Genomic DNA, 17,725 nt, shown 5'->3' with positions numbered 1-17,725 from the left:
CAGTCATCTTCATAATTATTGTCATAAGAACCTCTAGTATCACAAAGGTCTACATTTTTTTTAGACATTGAGTAATTTAATGTCAGTGTTTCCCATGTGTAGTGATTGTCTGCTAAGTATTTCCAGTGTGGACAAAGCATAACATTTTCTCAGTTCCAAAGAGTTTTAGTCTAAGGGCAGGTGTTTTTAATGCTGACAGCAGTGTTGAGGTACTTCAGCATGGAAAATATAGTAAGAATTTTCAGCTTCGAAAATTTTGTGTTCAGGCGTACATGTACGAGTTTGAAACATAAAGTGTCTTTTATTAGCCACGTTTGAAGTTTGTATGTTTGCTTATATAGTAATCTACATTTATAAGTATATTTTTAGATGGAAGAAATGCTTCATGTACATGTATGTAAAAAGGCTTTCTGTCTGAGATTATGCAACCTATTATTTTTTTGTAATTTTTTATTGTGGAGTTTAACCGGGCTTAAATTACAATAAAGGGGACTAAAATAGTATTGGTGTTGTGATTCATTGTAGAAACCATATGCGTATCGTGTGACATTGCCTTAATGATATGGATTATTAATATTATTGAAACTTCTGCCGTTTGGATAAGTTCCTTCGCCCCTTAAAGGTACGTAACAAATGAAACACAATATTTTAATTTTGACCGCACATCCTTTGCAGTGTATCGTAATACTAAGAATTCAAACTCGACAGCAGCCGTAGTTATTTTATTTTTTATTTGCATTTTCATTCAAAACATAAATGGCCTTGAAGTTGTCAATTTAGCCCCACGTGATGGAATGGGCCAATAGTAGTGATCTTCCTGAGCGTTCCCTGCGCGGAAAGAATGCGCAGTAGGTCAGTTTATTCTGTTAGTTCACAAAATGCCGTCGGAGTCTAAAAGTTTGTTGACAGCTCAAACTGAAAAGCCAAATCATTATACGTAAGTTATATTGTTTATCATTACTTAACTTTAAGGATCGGAATCAGATCGTGAGATGGAAGGACAGTATTGGAATGAATATCTTGTGTCGCATTCCAGGTATTTGAAGGAATTTCGTGTTGAGCAGTGTCCATTGTTTCTACAACACAAATGCACACAGCACAGACCTTTTACTTGTTTCCACTGGCATTTTATGAACCAACGTCGTAGAAGACCAGTAAGGAAAAGAGACGGATCGTTTAATTATAGTGCTGATAATTATTGTGCAAAATTTGATGAAACTACAGGAGTATGTCCGGAAGGAGACGAGTAAGTACATGAACATTTTGCTTCACATACGGATGTCGCTACTTGCGTTAACTGTTTTGAATTTCCCTCATAATTGCGTCGTATATTCATTACGTAGTTTTCTTGTAGATTAATATATTGAAGCACTTACTTGTATTCAAAACAAGAAGGCTGCATGTGTTGACTTATTGTGTATTGACCATTATTGTGGGCGTGTCAAAATTATGTAAGGAAATTCGAATGTCATATGGTGTGAATAACAGAGCCAGTAATGTCATAACACAGTGTTTAGAGCAGCTGCCAAACTTGCCCGTATACCAAGTACTTTTAAATGAAGAGTTGATTGGTTAATTCTGAAGTTAGTTATTTTTGTTTACATTAATTTGAACAATATTTCTCATTTATAGGTGTCCCTACCTGCATCGAACTGCTGGAGATACAGAACGCCGTTATCATCTAAGATATTATAAAACATGCATGTGCGTTCATGACACAGACACACGAGGATTTTGTGTAAAGAATGGCCCCCACTGTGCATTTGCCCATGGAAATCATGATCTTAGACCGCCAGTTTATGATATTAAAGAAATTCAGGTATGATTTTTTGTTTTGACAGCGCACACTTTCCACTTGCTATTAATATTAGTTATAAGAACAAGGGAGAACTCTTTTACACTGCTCATTTTAAGTGTATCGTTTATTTTCTTCACAATTTAAACAGCATGTAGATTTGATAATGGGTTGGAAGTGCCAGATCAGTACTGGCATGTTGTGAAAAGAGGACCGGTCCACGAGAGAACTAAAACATATATCTTATATAAAAATGTGCTTAAACTTTAAATAGTGGTATATTCTTAACTAAGATGCACATTTGCTGGTGTATGTGCATGCTTACAAAAAGAGCTGGCTGGAGAAATTGGTATAAATACACAACCACAATGGTAGATTATGCACATATATTGGTTTGTATGCTAATGTTTTATGTATTGGAGAAGAATGTGAAGAAAGGCTTATGGAAGTGTTGCTAACAGTCACTTTCCATAGTTATTGAGTGTTATATGTTTGTAAAATAATGCATTGAGACTTAAGAAGAATATTTGTGGTTTGTATTGTATCGTAATGTGACGTGCCTGTCACAGCAGCATGGACTACCACAATGTTTTGAATTGCACGGAATATTTAGATATTTATGTTCGCATTTAATTGGCTGAGACATGGCACACTAACTTGGTATGGTAAAAAGAAATTGTTCCTGTGCTTAACTAATTAAGCACTACACCATGAAGGCGTATGGGGGAGTGGATGTATAGGTCCAGATTTTCTTCACCTCAGTACTAACTGGAGATGAGTGCCTGGTATGCCAGATATGTTAAATTTTAGTAACCGTCCTGTTCATATTCTTGAAGTAGCATTAGGGTGTTATATTTATTAGTAAATGTGCATAATATTATTTTGTTTGAGGTCGTCGTAGTGATGATGAATAAGATTACTGTCTTCAGGGATGTGACACCGTGTAGTCTGATAGATAAGTGCCAGTGTGCTGGAGTCTCCATTTTCATGGTAGAAGAATTAGCAGGGCCTGTGGGCAGATTAGTAGGAGGTGGTGGTGCTAAGACGTTAGTGATGAATAAGATTACTGTCTTCAGGGATGTGACACCGTGTAGTCTGATAGATAAGTGCCAGTGTGCTGGAGTCTCCATTTTCATGGTAGAAGAATTAGCAGGGCCTGTGGGCAGATTAGTAGGAGGTGGTGGTGCTAAGACGTTAGTGTTGTACCAATGGCAGATGAAGGGAGGAAATGTAGTAGCATGGTAAGAAAGGATGAATAGGAATACGTATAAAATTGATAATAATTAAGTAAAATAAATTGATAGGCCGAAGTAAGATAATGAGATAGCAGCCTCCATAGTCTAGGGGTAATGTTCCCATCTCATGACTCAAGGTACGCGGGTTCAAAAACCCGGCGGAGGTTGTGGAATTTTTAAGGGCAGAAAAATTCAGGGAACAAGTCCTCCGGGAGGGACTTTAAGCCGTGTGTCCCGTGTCGTAGATTTACGGCACGTAAAAGAACCTCATGTCTCTAAGAGACTGCTGAGCTAAATTAGGCCCAACATTTCCAGCCCAAAGTAGTTTCCGATGCCTCCGGTAGATGGGGAAGTATTAGGTACCACTGCCAGAGGAGGGATGACCTCGCTGACAGAAAGGGACTAAATACCACTGCCAAGTAGAAGGTAGAAACCTTGCTGGCAGAAAGGGACTAGGAACCCCTGCCAGAGGAGGGATGACCTCGCTGACAGAAAGGGACTAACTTTTACACACCACTGCCAAGTAGAGGGTAGAAACCTTGCTGGCAGAAAGGGACTAATAGCGAGCACCAGTACTGGTAGGGGTGGAGACTGTAGAAATTAAAAGGGGGACATACAATAGACTATCAGTCGCGGTGCATGGGGAAACCCACCCCCTCATTACTGAATCACTGAAGATAATGAGATAAAATAAAAATGAAAGGGAAGGAAGTAAAAGGGGGGGGGGGCGATACTTTTGGTTGCTTCATTTCTTTTTCTTTCTCTTGAACATTTCTGTTTTATTTTATTGCCATGCATCAATAAGCGAATTGATTTTATTTCAGTTTTAACAAATTTTTATTTATGTTAATTTTCATCCTTTCTTGACTTCTTTCCCACATTTTCTTCCTTTATTTGTGCCCAGTGTAATGGTGACTTTTGGTTCCATCTCATATTGGCGCACCCAAGCCTGTCTCATTTCCCGTTCCTTGTGTCAGAATTGCTTCTTTCTGCACTTGACTTCCTCTTCTACACAGAAGATGGAGGCAGCGTGTTATCCTGAACAGTGTATAACTCTACTGGACAGTACAGTGTCACATGCCAGGAGATGAGAATTTTCATGCAAAATCGTGTTTTTCAAATTAATACATGCACATTTATGTAGGTGATGAAGAACACTCAATACAAACATGCTTTAACATGAGTATCAAAAATTACAGAATGTTTCAGCTAAACTATAGTAATATTAAGTAGGTCCTTTGTTTGTTACTGTAGGCTTTGGAGAACCCAGATTCTGAAGCCAATGCTGTAAATGGTCCAAATGTTTTAGACAAAGAAAGAAATTTAATGAATGAAGATCCAAAATGGCAAGGTAAGTAGACATTAAGATTGTTTAAGTATGCATTTAAGTGTCTCAGAGGTTATCTAATGTGTGAAGTACCATAATTGTTGTTATTTGCAGATACAAGTTATGTTTTAGCAAGTTACAAGACTGAGCCGTGCAAGAGACCTCCTCGTCTGTGTCGTCAGGGTTATGCTTGCCCACAGTATCATAATAGCAGGGATAAAAGAAGAAGTCCTAGGAAACACAAATATAGGTGAGTCTGAGCTTGAGTGACGTGTTTTAGTCAGGTGATAAATGCTAGAGTTATAGTAGGTAACTGATAAATGAGCAGTGTTGCCCGTAGAAATATGCAGGTAGCACTCACAGTTGCTTCTTTTAGTGGCTGTTTTGGTAAGGCCCTTCTATGTGTGTGTGATAACTTGTTTCTGGCAGGCATGAACATTGTTTTGTTGTGACTCTGTATATGTAAATACAGTTCTTTTCTTTCTCCTCTTTCTCACGTATCAGATTTCAAAGACTTGAGGAACAATTTAAGAATACAGTGATCATGTACCCATATCTATGATGTCACCTTTAGATAGGCCACACACCAGCATGCATCAAGACATGTAACAGTCAAGACAAAATGTCTGCGACATGATGGAAAGAAAGCACAGTTGAAACGAACGAGATTGTGAAAACCACCGCACACTGGTCTAAGTCATGATGTCAGCATCATGACTCATGCCTACATACGTAGGTTATCTAGAAAGTAAGTTCCAATGGGCTGTTGAAAAAAGCAAGAATTTATTTGCAAACCATTTATATTACCATTTTATAGACATACTATATGCTACTTTTTGACGTAGTTTCCACCATTGTTGAGGCACTTGTAGCGGGGCACCAGTTATTGTATCCCTGCATCATAGACTGATGCCGCCTGTGATGCAAACCACATGTTAACGGCTTCTTTGACCTCGTCATCGTGGAACCACTGGCCACCAAGAAAGTTTTCAGATGCAGGAACACGTGAAAATCACTTAGCGCTAAGTCTAGGCTGTAGGGGGGATGATCGAATTGTTCCCAGCCAGATGTTGCAATGAGATCTTATGTTGTGTTTCTCAGTTGATGCATTATTTATACTTTCTAGCAAAGGGCTTTTAATACCTGGATTTTGTTATATTTCTGTTCAGATCCACACCATGTCCAAATGTGAAACATGGGGATGAATGGGGTGAACCAGGGAATTGTGAAAGTGGTGACAATTGCGCATATTGCCACACCAGAACTGAACAACAGTTTCACCCTGAAATATACAAATCAACTAAGTGCAATGATGTTCAGACTGCAGGCTATTGTCCAAGAGGAGTATTCTGTGCTTTTGCCCATGTTGAACGTAAGTTGAAGCTTATTTCCAAATATTGAACCCATTAGGCAGAAAATACATGGCATCCGTAGTTTATTGCTAATGTTAGAGCTGAAATAAGTTATGAAAGGCAGTAATAGATGAAAGACAATGGCCAATGCAACTGGGGAAGGTTTTCTCTGAGCACTTTTCTTTCACATGCCATTTCTCATTCCACCAAATTCTCCATTTGTCTTAACAATCTTCCAGGGCTCCTACATTGGGGAAATTATGGCCTAAGTGTCAAGTGACTTAGTCTTGCTCTGCCTGAATAATAATAATAAATAAAAGAATAAATGTCAGATTTAATTTAATGGAATCTGTAATAATTTCATTATTTGAGCTTTGTCAAGATCTACAGTCTGTCCACAAAGTCCCGTCGGGGTCTTGAAAAATTGTGGTATGCAAATGTTCTCTGTGCTACCAAGGGAGCTCACATTGAGGTCTACTGAGGTCAGTAAAAAAACTTCCAGAGTTTCACTATGATCTGCCACAAACCGCACGTGACTAGCTCAATTTGTTTGCGCACCACAATTTTTCAAAACCGGAAGGAACTTTGTGGAACCAGTCTGCTCTTACCAGTTCTCACGGTCTCTTCACTTGCGGATTTCTTATATTTTTCCTTCTACCCTGAAGATGGAGGCGATATGTTCCTCCGAAACGTCGGTTAACACCACATATACACTGTGCCAAATCCCAGAAGACTGCTTTCTTCATAGTCACCACTGTGAAAGCCTCAAATCTTAAAATAAATTGTTGACCTTAAACACATTAGTGACACTGCCAGCTCTGAAGATTATCGATAGAACTGTCATTAATTTGCTTCCAGGTTTGTCAAGTTTTTAGATGTAGTTTTTATCATTTTTTTCTTTTTTATTTTTGGGTTTATATGCCCATATGCAAGATCCCCATTCCATACAACTTGTCCCCAATGGTTCCTGTTTTGTACTTCATCTTACTACCACAGTTTTCCTGGAGTAAATAAAGACGTCAATCAGAAGTTGATATGCTGAAGGAAAATGTTGTGTGCTTCCCAGAGGAAATGACACTTGCTCGAGATCTGGCTGCTCAGGTGGACTCTGGTACTAATTTAGCAGATATATTATCAAGCGCTCTCCCACCAGAAAAACGAGACTCTACAGTCGGTCAAGAATCTTCCAAGAGAGAGGAGAAGAGTAGCGATTCATCGGTGAGTACTGTGCTGACTAAGCTGTTTATGGCAAAACTTCATTAGTGCAGTTCTCTTTTGTTTAGTTTTTGTTTTGTTTAACTAGCACATGTGCTTAACTTAGAAATTTATCCAACTCTATTTCTGACCAAAGTCTGGGCAGTACGCTGCAGTTATCTAGAGCTTCATACATATTGTTTGGGTGCTCAGGTGGAAGGGCCTGATAGATTCTCCTTTGTCTAGTTGGGCCACAGAGTGTTGAACAGCTAGCAGAATTGACAAGTATGCAGACCAACAGGGTGCACGCAGTAGCGTAGTTGGTTGAGGTGCTATGCTACAAGTTGGAAGGTCGCAGGTTCAAGTCCTGTTGAGGTGGATTTTTTTCAGTTGTCCTAATCCTTCCAGCTGCACTATGGCCGTGGGGTCAACTCAGCCTTTAACAGAAATGAGTACCAGGAATATTCTTGGGTGTAAAGGGTGGCCGGCACATAGGGCTGACAACCTTGCCGCCATCTATGAGCCAGTTGTCTAGAAAATGTGAGAACCTAAACATCTCACAACCCTATGGGCCTCCACGGCCTGTTACAGGGATACCTTTACTTTACTTTAGTTTTACAGACCAACAAATTACAGATAAACCTTACCCAGATTACAGCAGATCTTCTAAATACTGCCTGTTGTTTATTGTAAGGAGAATGTTCCAGCATAGCACCAATTTAATCTTTTTTGGATGCACAATCAATGTAAATGCTAAGTCCTCACTGCTGAGAAAATGGATGAATCAGTGCTAGACTTGAACATGTAGCTTGAAATTCCCTTAGATACCTTATGCAGAGGACTGGTGTTTTAATTTCACCCTGTTTCCAAGGAAGAACTTTGTGCAAATGTAAACTTTTATGAAGGTCCAGAAATACCTGTATAACAGTAGAGCATTTTCAACATGTTCATCAACATTCTGGGTAAGTTTTATTTGTAATTTGTTATGCTGAAAGGCCTATCAACTGTGCTGTCATTTGGAATCTTCACTCCTTGACCAGACAAAAGAAGCATGAGACTTTTACACCCAAGTGGACCATTGATATCCAGAAAACTCTGAAGATGCTCACACTCTATGAAACGTTTAAAATTTAATTTTAGAGACCACAGTGTGTGGAAGAATACAGTTCTTCTTTATCCTTTCAGACCAGCAGAAATTCAGTGAGCATTATAAACTGTAGGAAATAACCAGTTACTGATAAAGAGTTTTTGTTTTCCATGAAATGTACTCCATTAAAAGAGGCATTTTTCTTTATAATATTTTGTCAGATGCATCAGTTAAGACATATCTAATCATTCCAGTATAAGAATTTAATGTTAAAAATTTCCAAGGCTAAATTATTATCGTCTTGCTGTCACATGACTCTGATTTATGGCAAGGTCTTCAAAGTCATCTCTTCCTTTCAGTTTTTTGGACCAAAACTTTATATGCATGTTATGCACGTTGTGAACCTTTGCTTTGTTGACTGGTTCCATGGCTTTGTGCTTCACAGCGACTGGTGAACCACTGGCTGCGAGGCACATATGAATTTTACTGATAAATCAGCATGCCTGACAGCCAGTAACATTTGGAATGAAGTTGTTACAATTCAAAGATCAAAGGAGGTGTTGATAATGCAGTCCCAGTACATGTATGGTATCTTTCACAATTAATTGTTTAAAAACACAGAGACAACAATCCTCCTTGCACTTACAGAACACCAAATACCAACTTTCACTGAATGGAGTGGGACTTTATGTGTTAGATGTGGATTCAGTGAATTCCTGTAGTGATTATTTTGCGTGTTTTTGTATCCTTGCAAGTGAAGCCATGCTTTGTCAGAAAATAATGTCATTTTTTGGATCAGTCTCACCTTTGACTACAGACTGTAGAAACCAGCACCAAAAATGAACCCTGCTACCTGGAATGTGTGGCTGCAAGGCATGGATTACTGTTGTTTTATAGGTTCGAAGCTTCAGCAGTTGTGTTACCATTCTTGAACCAGACTCTGACACTCCAGTCTTTTGAGCTAGATGTTTCAGTGATTTCGTAGGTGTATGTTTCAAGTCTGGCCCTTGTGACATCTAACTTCTCCTCAGTAATCACTCAGCACTTATGTTTTTGTTTCTTACTTATTAAAAGTCCTGTTATAATTTTATTCACCAAATTGTGAATTGTTTGCCTGCTTGGAACTCTTTCATTACAAAATTAACGTTGAACTTTTTGCTGACACTATGTAGCAGATCAGTATTTTATGTAAGTGTCATATGGAAATACCCGTTGCTGTAAAGTATAACATGCCATGAGGTATCACACTGCTCACTAACTGTAACTGAGAGCAAATGGCTAATGGAGCTGATAACTGCTGCCTACTGCTGACAAATCATAAACAAACTCCCAAGCATGAACTGCAGTGCTGGTTGTGAAACATAATGCTGTTGAGCAGTCCATAAGTTTATTACTTCCTTTCATTCCTAATGTTGTCAGCCAGCAGGCGTGCTGATTTATCAGCCGAATTTGTATGCACCTTGCAGCAAGCAGTGCACCAGTCACCATAAAGCACAGAGCTGTGAACTGGTCAACAAAGTTAAAAAACTCTGTGTATATTCCTTTCAGTTAATATCCTTCTACCACAGTTTCCATTATTGTGATTGTGATTCTCAAAACTAGCTATAGATGCTCTTGTCTGTACATTCATAGCTACATCATATATGGAGTAACATGTATGAGGGATGGTAATTCAATAGATTTGAGATAAAACCTGAAGAAAGAACCATCTTTTTAAGTGAAATTTGAGGTTCTCACATTGATGACTAAATTTAATAAACTGGAGATAAAACATAAGGACACCCCCTCTTTTTAAGTGAGATTTGAAATTCTCAGAGTGGGGACTGTAAAGAATATTATCTTATGATATATTACTCTCCATAATGTGTTAGAAGTTTACTGGCATTTGAGAGGAACATGGGTAAATTTCTGCCAGACTACATGATGTAACATTCCAGCAGATCATTCTCCCCATTTATTTATTTATTTTTTAATTTTTGTCAGATTGTGATCAGTGTTACCGCTTAGTTTTCTTGATTGGGGATGTCCGCATCTCAGAGAAAGTATTTTTTACAATGCAGTGCCACCCTGTTGACAGTTTTATATGTCATAATGCCAGATGCCTCAAAAATAGTAGATCACTTTATACATCAGAATTGAAATGGTAGATGATTCCATTGCAACCTTGATATGTATTACAGAATGGGAGTGGGGAGGTGTCAGAATCCGCTTCTACTAGCAGTCTTGGTTCCAGTAGTTCACACAGTAAAGCTCCAGGGTCTCAATTAACTCATAACAGAGGTGTGGCTGGTGGCAGCAGTCATATGCACTTTGCCAATAGCAGCAGTAATCAACAGGAAGTCATACAAGCTGTGAGTAAATTGGCACCATGCAAAGATAATCTGTACAATATTGGTTACCAGGATGTAAAGTCAGCAGACTGATCACGTTCATGTTGATAGTGCATGCAGGTTTCCGTGTGGTGATCATGTAATATTGATGCAAGATGTAAAAATATCATACACAGAATTTAGTAAGGTAATGGCAGAGTTGCCAGTCACAGTGACTGCACTGTCTAAAGCATGAAATGAATTAGCCCTCTCAAACGCTGGGATCGTGGGTTCGAGTCCCACTCAAGGCATGGCATGGATGTTTACCTGTATTTATTATGTGTTTGTGTTGTCCTGTATAGGTAGCAGCCTTGTGACAGGCTGATCCCCTGTTGAAGGAGTGTTACTGACTGTATAAAATAAAGATACTGAAGTGAAACAAAGCATTTCATGGATGCTATATGCTCAAAGTGGGAGCAACAGGAAGAGATAGATAGAAGGTCTAAGTTTCCCTTATGCGTAATTAAATAAGCACTATGCCATAAAGACATATGGAGGCGTGGAGGTATAGTGCCGTGATTCTTGACCTCAGCACTGGTTATAGATGAGTGGCCAGCTTCATGCCTTGGCCAGTTTACCTCTGGGGAAACGTTCCTCAGAGCCCATCAGGTAGAAAGCTGGGAGGACCACAGGGCCAGTTGGGATGTTAAGGAGAAGAGAAGAATCCAGAATTTAGTAAGTGTATATAACAGATTTTAGAATCATATAATAAAGATCAGTTATGGTTCAAACAAAATATTTTGCTCTTTTTCCTAAAATTAAAATGTTACCCCAGTAAGAATTTCATAATATTCAAAGGCCCATCATAGTTCAGGAGCCGGGAAAGCATAGTCGGTGTAGCGACTCGCTACAGGCTGGACGACTGAAGGGTCAGAGTTTGAGTCCCAGTAGGGTGAAGAATTTTCTCTTCTCCACGTCATCCACACTAACTCTGGGGCCCACCCAACCTCCTGCCCAGTGCGTACTGGGGGCTTTTCCCTGGGGATAAAGCTGCCAGGGCATGAAGCTGACCACTCACCTCCAGCTAGTGCTGAGGTCAAGGAAATGTTGTTCTATGCATGCACTCCCCCACACACCTTCATGCTGTAGTGCATAATTATTTAAGCACAGGGACAACTTTACCATCATAGTTCAGAATTTCTTGACTGTGCTTTATGTAGGACTGATGTTGCAGTCTCCCCACAAGATTGAATCAAGACTGCAGTGTTGGTATTGTTGATGTCTGGTGATTAGAACTGGGATGGATGGGCTGGTTGCTAGGTTACCTAATGGTGCTGTTTTTCTGAGTTTGAGGTTCTCTTCTCAAGTGACATATGTAACATATGTACAGCTCAGTAAGGTGACTAGTGAAGAAGCGGGCTTATTTCAAATGTCTAAATATGTGTAAGCTGGTCATGGTAGCCGAGCCGTCTAAGGCATGCACTGTCTTCGCTTGCTCGGCAGCCGGGATCATGAGTTCGAATCCCACTTGGCATGGATGTTTGTGTGCATTTTTCTGTGTTTGTCTACAGGTAGAGGCCTTGTGACGAGCTGATCACTCACCCAAAGAGTCCTACCGTATGTGTAAGATCTAGAAAAACCGAAGTGAATAGAGTTCATGGAGGTAGGCCTAGGCCCACTGGGGCTGTAGTGCCAAGGGGAAAAAAAGTGTAAACAATTGCATTATTTCCAGAATGTGATTGTATATTGGAAAACACTGTTGATTTTCACAGTACTGATTTTCTTTTCCAGAGTTTAATCAAGAAGCAAATGATAGCAATTGACAGTGATCCTCTTCTAGACCCACTGGAGAAAGCCCAGAGGAAACAGAGCATTTATCTTGCATTTAGCATCAACAACTCAGGATCAGTGGCATCTGCTGTCTCACCCTTAGCAACTGCTTTCTATCCTGCAAGCGATACTGTAGAATCTGTTGTAGGTAAGGAATTCATTATCTGTTTTCTAGGATAGGTAAAACTGTCCCTGCAACACGCTGTGCAGGCCCTACGGGCCGTGAGATGTCGAGGCTCCCACATTTTCTAGACAGTCGGCTCACACATGGCAGTGAGGTTGTTAGCCTTACTCGCCAGCCTACCTTTACCCCTAGGAAGATTCCTGATAGTTATTTCTATTATAACCGAGTTGACCCCAGGGTCATAATATGGCTGGAAGGATTTGGTCAACTGAAAAATCCAGTGACCACATCAGGAATCGAACCTGCAACCTTCTGGCTTGTAGCATAGTGCCTGAGCCAACTACACTACCATGTGCCCTTTTTTCTAAGAGAGGTAGAATTTATAATTCTGTAATTCATTTGTGTGATATTGTGGTCCTTCCTTAACTGAGTAATATTTGGCTGTCATGGAGAATGTATTTTTGGTTCTAAAGTGATTACCTAAGAATCTCACAGAAAGAGTAATCAAGGTACATAAAATATATACAGAAATATGCAGTCTACACAACAATAATCTGTATTTAAAAAAAAATAGACACTCGTATCAACATATGTTTTTATTGACGCTACATGTTTCGACCCTTTTACTGGGTCGTCATGAGACGTACCATGATACCAGGCTCAGTTGTTGAATTGCATCTGATTTTTCAATAAGGATCCTTATTGTGCTCTTGAGTGTTTTTAAAATTTATAAATTGAATCTTTCAGTTAAAATTTAAAAATTAAATCATAAATGTTAAAATTGTACTAGAATAGAAATTAACATATTTTGTGGTAAACATATTTAAAACTTTGTGACCACTGTGTGTTGACATGATTTGCTACAGTGTGGGGCACCTGCGTATCGTGATCTCAAATAAGTTAGGTCTTGTGGAGCTTATGCTTGTTATTCTGTATGTCACCCAACAGGTCGTTTATCTGGAGTGATGTATATTAGATTTTCTTATAATGATATGTGTATGAGCTACTCCCTGTGTTGATGTCGCTATGTTGTAGCGGTTCAGTCTAGCTAGACCGAAATCTTCCATTGAGGCAAATATTATATCAGTCCCTATTGATAAGACCTTAATTCATGAAATGAAAGTAGCCACCATCTTTGAAATATCTGCAGTGCATGTGATTTCATGAACATCAACCTGATGCTTTTGGAGGAAAATATTACATACATTGTTTACATACATATGTAGTTGACAGCCTTTTTAGAACTTTGGCAGTTTTACAGAATGGACATACAGACACATGGAATTCAACCAAGAAGCAGATAGCAAATAGAGCTCAGCTTGGTACCTGCTTATTGCGGGTTACTTCTGTGGGTTAGTCTTTGACCCTGAAAATGGAGGCAGTATATTCCTCCAAAACATGGGTGAACTTCTGCTGGGCTGCATCCCAGAAGATACTAATGTTCTCATTGGATCTTATTTCTACCCTTCAGTGTCCCCACATGTCCATTTTAGATGAGTGCGTATTAATGTTGGGTTTCTTTTTGCAGGAAATGCATTAGAAGATTTAAATTTAGATGAACCTCTCAATTTAGCAGCGTCAATAGACAGAGATTTAGAAACAGATTCCCCAACTGTCAGCAATTCAATATCAGCTGGACTTGCAAGTTCTGGTAAGCATTCTTGCTGTCTGTGTCATTGCAGAATAGAATTGATAAAACACTAACGAACTTTGAATCATATTCACAGAAGCGGTAAACTGATGAACTGCATTGATATACTCTGCTGATTTATGGTCAGTAACTACATCTGATATAAGGTTATATGCATCTCCATAGGTGCATGTTCTTTTCTGCAGTTTCATAAATATGTAATTGTTCTTGAATACTAAAAAATTGTCATCTTTTATTTATACGTAATATATCCATACTGTGAAACCTAGTAAAGTTCATGTAAGTAAGTATTTCTGTAATGCATTTCCTATTCAGAATGGTCTTGAAAAAGGAAGGAAGGAGAAAGAGGGAGTGAGGAAGGTGCTTTATTGCCATTGTTCTTTAACTTTGCTTTAAAATACTCTGTTAGGAAGGTCCAAGAAAACCAGTAGGAACTGAAATGAAATGGAACTCATCAGCTTGTGGTCTATGCTAATATTAGTTTAATTACTGCAAACTGAAGTACTTTAATGAAGGACACCACCTATGTTAGACACTAGTATGAAGTTGTCTAAAAGTAAACCCAGACAAATTGAAATACATATATGTTTCTCTGTCATCATCAGAATGCAGGACAAAGTAATAATATAAAGATATTTTAAAATATGGCAGAGTGCAAATATCGGGACAGTACTGCCATACACAAACATATGAGGGCTATTTGGCAAGTAATCTTCGATGAGCTATTAACAAAAAGAAAAAACAAAAAAATTTTTGTATACAAAAAATACATACTCGTATGTACTTAGGTTACTTCTCAGCGTAGTCACTGCTGGAATTGAGGCACTTGCATCTGGGAATGAGTTTTCACGTGCCTGTGTCAAGTCTGCCGCCTACGAGCTCAGCCATGTTTTATATTGTGAAACACTAAAAAAAACTGTTCATGCCTTTCAACAAAAGGTGTGGAATGCTGACATATGGTGTAGTGCCCACATGTCAATGTGTGTCATCATACAGGTACTCGCACCCAAGCACTGCTGGAGGATTTCAACTGGAAGTTGTTTGACTACTCCTTACAGCTCTAATCTCACTCCAAGCGACTATTGCCTACTTACCTACCTGAAGAACTGGTTGTGATCACAGCACTTCAGCAATAATGAGCAGTTGATGGAAGGTGTCAAAACATGGCTGAGCTCACAAGCAGCAGACTTGTTTGACACAGACATACAGAAACTTATTCCCTAATATGACAAGTGCCTCAGTTCCAGCGGTGACAGCATTGAGAAGTAGCTGAAGTATATATGTATTTTTGTATACAATAGAATTCCCCCCCCCCCCTCATTGCTTGTTTTGTTATCAGCTCACTGTAGGTTGCTTTCCAAATAGCCCTCATTTATAGGGCTCTTGAAATATGCTTATCTGCTTGCCACAGATGAGTTAATAGAAACTGTTGACAAGGAGCAGAGACATGTAATGCTTATGTACACTTAGCTCATCAGTTGTGTCATATTTGAAGTTAATTTCCTGTTAAATTATATTAAATAATATTACAGTTTATGTATTATTCATTACTACAGATATCATTCATAGTTACTTTCATTTATTCATAATGAACATAATTTATCAAAATTTGCAGTTGATTGTTATCACTTCTGTTTCATATATGAAGTATGTTCAAATGTCAGCCCAGGTATCAGCTGTCTTGACAGGTTTGTCATGTTTTCCTAGTGCCCTTCAGGCAAACTCCAGGATAATACCTCAAATTTAGATAATGGTACCATTCCAATTCATTATTCACTTACCATCCTATCAGTCAGACATATTGTAACATGTTTCGTTACTGAAGACGCCGTTCGGATTGTTTACTGGTTTATTTAAGAACCTACAAGTATCGGCTAGAATTAATTACAACAGTGTTATGGGTTTACACACGTTAGAACCCTACACACAAATCTGTCCACTCTATCACGATTCACTCGTTACAACCAAACTCGGTGACTACCACAATTCAATTCAACTCGTAACTCTCTGCTGTCTAGATTCCAACTCAACTCATAGGCAGCTGCCTAATAGGCACCACTGTTATCTGACACCATGTTTGCCTGTTACATAATGGGTACCGCTGTTATTACCATCGTCTCTCGCAACCACTGTTTACCCGCTTTGCTTAGCAACCGATGTTTACTCGCTTTGCGTAGCGACCAGCGTGCTGGGACTCGGCTCACTTCAGCTCCACTCGGTACGTCACGGCTGGCAGGGAGGGAGGTGCATCATCCATAGCGCAACACATCACACTATATAACCTTGGCTACTGTCTCCTTAAATAAACCAAGAATTTACAAATAATATTTTTATTAGGTATGCTTGGCAGTTCTGCTCCAGTCAACATCCCTGGCAGTGCCCTTAGTGAAAGAAATACATTAGGAAGCAACTTCTCACCCTCAACATCATCTCCTTTACAACAGTTGCAGTCTGGGTTCCTGTCTGCTTCTCGATTTTCACACCAGGATTCATTGGACTCAGTAAGAACTTCAAAATGTCTTAGTTTATGTAAATTTTAGATGTGGTCCATAGCATATAATTCATCATATTTACTGAATTCAGAACACAATTAAAATTTTTAGAAATTCCTGCATTTTATTGTTACTGAGCCACAAATATAGGCATAATGTTCATGTGGTCAAACTTCCGTTGATTTCATAACTGAGAAATGGAAAAGTATACAGGCACTGTTTTTTTCTCTAACCAAATATCACATCCCTGGATGTCTCAAAACCATGCACTCTTACACATGCATTTATACATATTACCTGCAGGAAGATACAATGACATTATAGTGGACCATAATCCGCCAGTGTGATTCAGAAAGTTTCTACACTTACTGTTTTTCCCACACGCGAATTGAGTATGGAAAGTTACAGGTGTATCACTTTTCTGCCTAGTCTACCTTCTTCTCAGCATACTTTGCCTGGGGGTCCATGAGCTTTCTAATGGCATCAGAAAAAGCTTCTTAGGTTGAGTGTAAAGCCAGTCATGCGCTGCTTCCTTCAGCTGCACCTCATCTGTAAATCACTGACCTCTGAAAGGTGCTTTCAGAGATCCAAACAGATGGAAATCTGAAGGTGCAGGGTACTGTATTCCAGTTGGTTGAAAATTTCACATTTCAGCACCCAAAGGGTTTCCCCAGTATTGGCAGCAGTATGAGGTCAGGCATAATCTTCGTCATCATTTTGTTCAAATGGCTCTCTTCAGTTCAGTTAGTAACATGTTGGAATGCTTTCAACTCATTGCTGTGATTCCACGTTCATGGTGACATTTGAATGTCCCAAAACTTCTGTCAGCATCAACCTCCCAACTAATGTCTGAGTCTTGAATTTTTTGTGACAGGAGAGGATGGGTGCTTCCATTGGATACCTCACATCTGCTTTGTGTTGCTAATAGCATATCCAAGTCTCGTTGCCAGTGCTGTTGCGATTCAGTCAACCGTCACCTTCTTTGTCATATTGCTCCATCAGAGGAGACCTGGTTCCCACACAATTGTACATGTGTTCTTCTGTTAATTCCTTTCTAACTCAAGATGCACAGAACTTGTGGAATCCCAGAATTCCATGCATTGTTCATTGACCTGAAACTTCACCGATATCCAGTGTTGATTCAGTGTGCCTTCTGTCCTTGAAAATCATAGCTCTGGTCTCTTCCTGTTTGTCATTACTTGTTGCCAAGGATGGGCATCCTGGGTGTTCTGAATCACACTTGTACTGCTTTTGTTAAAACATTTATCTACTCATACATGTTGAATAACACATTCTCCCCATACTGAGCACATAAATGTGTTTTAATTT

At 39.2% G+C, this 17,725-nt stretch overlaps 1 protein-coding gene across 2 annotated transcripts in view; it reads left to right on the top strand.

Moving 5' to 3' along the window:
• Window positions 1-852: 852 nt before the first annotated feature.
• Window positions 853-17,725, top strand: part of LOC111873326 (putative E3 ubiquitin-protein ligase UNKL) — a 30,122-nt gene continuing 13,249 nt past the window's right edge. For both annotated transcript variants that reach the window (XM_033755055.1, XM_023867957.1), the window contains exons 1-11: window positions 853-937; window positions 1,037-1,246; window positions 1,633-1,819; window positions 4,285-4,381; window positions 4,472-4,607; window positions 5,527-5,729; window positions 6,776-6,927; window positions 10,171-10,341; window positions 12,091-12,277; window positions 13,782-13,904; window positions 16,242-16,405. In XM_033755055.1, the coding sequence (XP_033610946.1) occupies window positions 879-937; window positions 1,037-1,246; window positions 1,633-1,819; window positions 4,285-4,381; window positions 4,472-4,607; window positions 5,527-5,729; window positions 6,776-6,927; window positions 10,171-10,341; window positions 12,091-12,277; window positions 13,782-13,904; window positions 16,242-16,405 (1,689 nt within the window). In that variant the 5' untranslated portion in view covers window positions 853-878. The remainder of the gene's footprint in view (window positions 938-1,036; window positions 1,247-1,632; window positions 1,820-4,284; window positions 4,382-4,471; window positions 4,608-5,526; window positions 5,730-6,775; window positions 6,928-10,170; window positions 10,342-12,090; window positions 12,278-13,781; window positions 13,905-16,241; window positions 16,406-17,725) is intronic.

This window comes from Cryptotermes secundus, unplaced genomic scaffold (assembly GCF_002891405.2).
Source record: "Cryptotermes secundus unplaced genomic scaffold, Csec_1.0 scaffold223, whole genome shotgun sequence".
NCBI classification, from domain to species: domain Eukaryota; kingdom Metazoa; phylum Arthropoda; class Insecta; order Blattodea; family Kalotermitidae; genus Cryptotermes; species Cryptotermes secundus.
Note: the sequence above shows the minus strand (reverse complement) of the source record. Positions and strands in the feature narration are given on the sequence as shown.